This window comes from Mustela nivalis, assembly GCF_964662115.1.
Source record: "Mustela nivalis genome assembly, contig: HAP1_SCAFFOLD_335, whole genome shotgun sequence".
NCBI lineage: Eukaryota > Metazoa > Chordata > Mammalia > Carnivora > Mustelidae > Mustela > Mustela nivalis.
The window spans coordinates 40811-47591 of NW_028136312.1; the positions used below are offsets into that span (position 1 = coordinate 40811).

General features: G+C 35.2%; 1 protein-coding gene across 1 annotated transcript; it reads right to left on the reverse strand.

Moving 5' to 3' along the window:
- Positions 1-843: 843 nt before the first annotated feature.
- Positions 844-2078, reverse strand: LOC309857089 (ubiquitin-conjugating enzyme E2 D3). The gene has a single exon (XM_082749969.1). The coding sequence runs from the start codon at positions 1871-1873 to the stop codon at positions 1430-1432; it is 444 nt and encodes a 147-aa protein (XP_082606095.1). The 5' UTR covers positions 1874-2078; the 3' UTR covers positions 844-1429.
- Positions 2079-6781: the final 4703 nt, after the last annotated feature.

Sequence of the window (6781 nt, forward strand, 5' to 3'; positions counted from 1 at the left end):
AAGAGAATAAGATCGAATTCTAATAATTTTTGTAGAAATTAAAAATTTCCTCCAACCCAATTACATACAGACCCATTAAGTAAATTCATTCCAATGTCCCAAACCAACCTTTTCTAATAGTAATGCATCTGTGTAAACAGGGTCAACCCAAGGAATAAATAAATATTATTATTTTTTTCCCTGTCTCTTCCACAGTCACATCTGGGTATATTGGTAGCATGCCAATTATCTATCTTATAAGACATGATATCATAAGGAAGGTTATTCTGTCCATTTGGAACAACTGAAAATCATTGTAATTTTATCTTGGTGCAGTAACTTGAGATGGCACAGTGTGGTTTATGAATATATTTTATTTTTTTTTACTGGGAAGAAGAGATTATAGAGATATTGGTTATCCAAGAGAGACTGACAGGTGTTGATAGTTGCCAGGTCAATATCCATCTACTCTTTCCTTTAATATCAGAAAGCACTGAGGGATTGACAACAAGGAAACTTAAAACAACATCAAATATTTTATTGTCTCTTTTTCTAGTTACATTGTAACCTTATGACAAAGTATCAGTCGTACAAGATATCATTCTCTTTTTTTTTTTTTTTTTTTTTTCATTGGTTTATGCAACTTTATTGAAGAAAAATAAATCAATTACTAGCAGAGCTATTAGTTGATCACTCATCCATTGACAACTTGCATCATTTATTCAGTGCTATATTAAACAGTGTATTGGAAGATAGATTAACTAATAGCTCCAAGCCTCCTAACAATTTAAATGAGAATTACAAAATGTTTGAGACCCTATTTTGGAATACAAAGGGTGTTTGACTTCCAATTTCCATTCTCTGTAGAACAAGAACAGGTCATTCCTTTATTGACATGCATAAAATACATCACATTTTCTGTTCTGCTGATACTATAAATTCAATACCAATTCTCCAGCCACATCAGTTATGAGCATAAAGTATATCATGTAACCTCAAATCTCTAACAGTGGAAGGCTTAAAAAAAGACTGGATGCTAGAATAATGCTGCTTCTTTTGATGTGACAACTGAGCATCCATCTCCCTCCCCCTCAGATGATTTCTTCAGCATGTTAGAGCAGTGAGGAATGGTTTTAGTCTCATAACCAAGTTAGAGTGAAGACATTGGCCACATAATACACATGCTCCATTTTTAAAAAAATTCTGAATCTTGGGCAACTGTTCTCTTGTAACTACTTTACAGTTTCTAAAAGCAGTTATTGTCCAAAGCTGGAAGAACTTAAGTCTTCTCAGATGAGCATGTGAATGAATGGAGGGAGGTAAACAAAAAATAAAATTAAAAAAGATGAGGTCTGATAGGGGAGCAGCCGGATAAGAAAAATCAAAAAAGGAACAGTAATTTAAAGTTTATTCCAGCTATAATGCAGGTTATTCTGACTTTAAGGTAGCATCACATGGCATACTTCTGAGTCCATTCCCGAGATATTCTGTTGTACTTATCTCTGTCTGTTTTATAGATCCGTGCAATCTCTGGCACTAGGGGGTCATCTGGGTTTGGATCACATAGCAGTGAACAAATGGATAAAAGAACTTTAGAAATAGTTAAAGCAGGAGACCACTGTGATCTTAGAATATCGAGACAAATGCTGCCATTACTGTTAATATTTGGATGATAAATTCTTGTTGTAAATGCAACCTTAGGTGGTTTGAAGGGGTAGTCTGTAGGAAAATGAATTGTCAAAAAGAATACACCGCCTTGATATGGGCTGTCATTAGGTCCCATAATTGTGGCTTGCCAATGAAACATATCATCCCCAACTGGACCTGCAGAACATTGTGCTGGAGGGTCACGGGCCAAATCACTAAGTTCCTTATTAATCCGTTTCAGCGCCATAGTCTGTGCTTTTCGTCTGGCTCCTCACTCTCTCGGTGTGTGCTCAAAGGTCCGGCCAAAACTCTTGATTATCCGGGCGGCAGGGAAGGATTGTCTCTTCGTCTCACACCGGCTCGGCCAGACACAGGCGCAGAGGGGCCGGGGCCTCCCTCAAGCTGCGGCCTCGGCCTCCTCCCCGCGCGGCAGCTGGTGCCTCCCCGGCCCTACGATATCATTCTCTTTTACCTCTATCTTTCTGCCAGAAATGTGGGCTTAATAGTGAGAACTCCAACAGCAATTTTTTCAACTGTGAATAAAAAGCCATGAAAACCTCTAAGATAGTTCACTTGACTTTCTTAAGACTCTGAACCAACACCAGAAAACACTCTCTGTAGTCTTCTTGTTAAATGAAAAATATGGTTAAACCACTTTTGACAGTCTACTACCTACAGCAAACTGTAAATCTTAATTGAAATATGTCCTCTCAGCTGTGCTTAAGCAACTGAGTCCTGAGCTTTTTAGGTTTTCAGTCTGAAAGAGTACACCTCGGGTGCTCTGAAAGGGAAGAGAAAGGACACCCTGTTCTCCATATAAATTAAAGAAGAGAAATCTGTGCATTTAAGTGGGCCATATAAAATTTATCAAGCAATTATCTCCTAACTCCTTCCTATCCAAATTACCTGATATGCTCTCCCTACTCCTTTATTCCACGTTACTGCCTTTTCCAGGATTCTGTATCACATCACAGCATGTCTTCTGATATTTCCTTCTTGCAAGCTAGTTTTGTTTTCTCCATCTAAAAAAATCAACAATCATTGTGTATTTCAATTCCCATTTTCCTCAAATGCATTGATTCTTCTTATCTATTACTCTTTTCTCATACTCAGTGTCTTTGTCTTTATGGGGTTTGTACTTTGCTTTTCCCCATTCTTTACTGCCATTATATAATCAAATCTAATAACTTCTTAGAGAAAGTTAAAAATTCCTGCATAGCCACACGTGAACACAAAGTCACCGATTTTTAGCAAACCTATAAGATAGTCAGACATCCATTCAATTTCTTTTTAAGATTTTATTTATTTATTTGACAGAGAGGGATGAAAAGCAGGCAGAGAGGCAGGCAGAGAGAGAGGAGGAAGCAGGCTCCCTGCTGAGCAGAGAGCCTGATTTGGGGCTCGGTCCCAGGACCCTGGGATCATGACCTGAGCCGAAGGCAGCGGCTTAACCCACTGAGCCACCCAGGCGTCCCTCCATTCAATTTCTTAACTGAGTCCCAAATGCATCCTGACTTCTAACCTAAACCTAAGTTCTACTTCTTACACGTTGTTATATGACCAAATTCTTTCAGTTCAGTATTTTGTAACATTTAAATATTAGTCAATTGATGCTTTGTTTGTGTATTTCTATGAAAATAATTTGAATACTGTAGATTTATTGTTATATTTATAGATTTATAATCAAAGTTTCATCAGTTGAAGTTTTTGGAAATTTCAGATATAATGATTAACCTAAAATGATACTGCCTCAAATCCCTCTGATATCAAGGCCCAACTCCTGATTATAGCCAAACCTGTGGTGGATAGTTCCATGGGAAATTGCAGTTACTTAACACTGATAGCATCTCATGTTCTCTCTCTCATTTTAGAATGTCTCCAACACAACCTGAAAGTGTAGGAGAGTTAATGTCCTCTGAGGACAGCTCTCAGTGAAGTGGAAATAAGAACCATAGGTAAAATTGTCAGTTTTCAGGTCTTCATGAGGACAACTTAAAGAAGTTTCTCAGGACCTTTCAGTAAAAGCAAGCCTTCATTTTCTATCCACAACAATTATATCAACAATGTACCTCTTTGACAAAGTTGCTTCTTCACTGTATCACTTTCCCATTCTTTTCTACCTTGGATAATCTCCCAGATAAACTAACAGTACTCAAATCCTTTGTCCTACTCTTTGCTCTCAGGATAAATGGAGCCAAAAGACTTAGATTAATATCAAGTTCTGAATGGGATCTTAGAGCTATTTCTGTCCAGATTTTCATAAACATAGGGACCTTTGAATTATCAGGCTATAAATAAGTTCTAAATGGAGGGGGCAAAAGCAAAAAGTAGAAATTTTTATGTTTGATTTTTAATCATGATTAATTGACTTTATTGATTATTAAAAATACTAACATTATAAAAGTGTGGATCTTTGTAAAACAATGTCTTAATGTAAGAAAGAAGTTGCATAGTCCTTTTGAGAATATTAAACCAAGTGTTCAGGTGCCATCTAATTTCTTGTTTAATCCAGAACTTTGGTGTGCATCATCTTGAGGAATAGGATTTTGAAGTCCAGACAGACTAACAGAAAACTGATCCAAATGTGTGTGTTTATATTTCTGCTTTTGTTGTAAAAATCAAAGTGTGATTGCTGGTTTAAAATGGCAAAACTAATAATGTTCATGGACTCGATTATAAATTTTCTAATTGTATGGGAAGAATCCAACAAAGATAGAATTAATTGATTTGCAAATCCTCAAAGAGCTACAGGATCAGGTAGTGGTATGTTCTGATTCAACAGCATCATAATGCACCATTTTATATGTGTGGCTAATGGATATTTTCATGAATGTTTGCTAGCTAGTCAGCCAATACAGAGAAATATTAGGTAGCGTAATTACTCACAGTTGTGTTTAATAAAATGAGAGAAATTATCAAATGACACTAATAATAATAATCCTATAGCAGGCTAAATAATTCAATGATAATTTCAAGTATTAATCTAGCTTTCTTCCCTGATTATGACTCTTCTCTCCTTTATCATAATGGGAGTAGCAGATTGTCTGCAATGAATTGTGAAAACGCAGCAGTGACTTTGGCAGTGAAGGCCTCCCATCAATTTTGATAGGTTAAAATGATTCTGGTTGGTCTTGAGCAAATGTGTCAATTTTTTTTTTTTCTGTGTGTGTCATAAAAGAAAGAAGCAATAGTAAATTCTTGCTGTTATTCCATGGAGCCAATAAAATCGTACTGCCAACAAGAGGCTGTTGACACCGTAAGTGTAGTTAACTGTCTTGAAATACTAGGCCTGGAAATAAAATCCCAATATTTCACATAACCTCTTTTTTATAAAAGAAAAAAACAAAACAAAACAAAACAACTATACTGCTTACATTTAGGGCCCTGCTGTTGTGTAACTATTTTTGAACATGTCTACTGTAAGTGTATATATATATATATATTTTCTGTGCAATAAATTCATTTAGAGATAAATTTTGATTGCAAATTATTTTGGGGGAGGCATGGTATTTTTGGCTAGTCTCACAAGTAAAAAGGACTAAAAGAAAGAAGAAAAACATTTTTTATTACAGCATATTTACATCTGTCCAAAGTACTTATTTACTATAATACTGACTAATGTATAATACTGTACACAAAGAAAGAAGTTAAATGAGTTATAATTCAGTCAATGTATAGCTGGCCATTTTAAAACTTACCACTGAATCTTTCTGGTATGAAATGTGATATCTGGCAATCTGGTCCAGTTCATTACATCAGGTCATTTGTATGTTCTTATTACCATTTTGATAGCATAGCACATTTTATAACCCAGACATTTTACAATGGAACTATGATGCATGTATTTTCAAAAGTATAGACATACATGAAGCTATGAGGTCAAAAAAGATGAATGTCCGTAGTACCATATAGACTCAACAAATAAAAGTGTCCAAGGGTCTGAGTGTGACTTATGAATATTGTATAAGATTAGGCCAACATGTGGTTTTGATATAAATAATCTGTTCTTAAATTAGAATTACAATCGTTGAGTACAGTGTTGAAAATGGCAGATAGATTTTAGCTATCTTTGCTCACTAGGGAAAATGGAAAAATGTTTAGTTTGGTCAGATTTTCACTTAACTTCTGAAAAATCTTACGTTTGAGAGAACCCTTCTGAAATAAGAATCCTTAAAGACATAACCCCTTTGGCACAAGTTTTCAAGAAACTTGTTTGATGTTGTAGACAATTCTATGGCACACGTACTGTTCTAGATGTTTCATGCCAATAATATGTAAGCCATACCAAGGCTACATATACATATAGAGATGTTCCTCAGCTTACAAGGGGGCTATGTACAGAGAAACACATAAAAAATTGAAAATGCATTTAATACCCCTAAACAATCAAATATCATAGCTTACCTTAAGCTTATTTAAACATACTCAGAACACTTACATTTGCCTGCATTTGGGCAAAATCATCTTAAGCAAAGCCTATTTTATAACAAAGTATCAAATATCACATGCAATTTATTAAATATTACACTAAAAAAAGAAGAATATATATATTCTATATATATATTCTATATATAGAATGCTTGTAAGAATATCAGGTGTTCACCCCTGTAATCTTCTAGCTGACTGGGAGCTGTGGCTCACTGCCGCTGCCCAGCATCACAAGATGGCACCATATAGAACAAGAGTTTCAGGTGGTAGGTGTTGTAAATTTTACCCAAACTGACATTGGTCAAACTCGTTTTTGTCATCATATATATCAAGTAGTTTTCTCGGGTTTATTTTTAGAATATCCTTGTATAATGAATATTTACACTGATATCTAGTATAAAAATCTTGCAATTTAACATTAGAAACATTAAGATATTGAAAATCAATCTATTTCTTTAATTCATTGAAGACATTTTTGGCTTGTTTCCAGTACTTTCTTACTGGTTAAAAAGTGAATTTGAAGTAGTCTGGATTTCATTATTATATGGCACTTTCCCTTTGATGAATACAAAGACGATATTCTATATTAGCTATCTGAGAAGAATTTATTTTTTTAATTTTATTTATTTGTAAGAGAGAGAGTGAGAGAGAGCACAAGCAGGGGGAGCAGCAGGATGAGGGAGAAGCAAACTCCCGGCTAAGCAGGAAATCTGTTGCAGAACTGAGT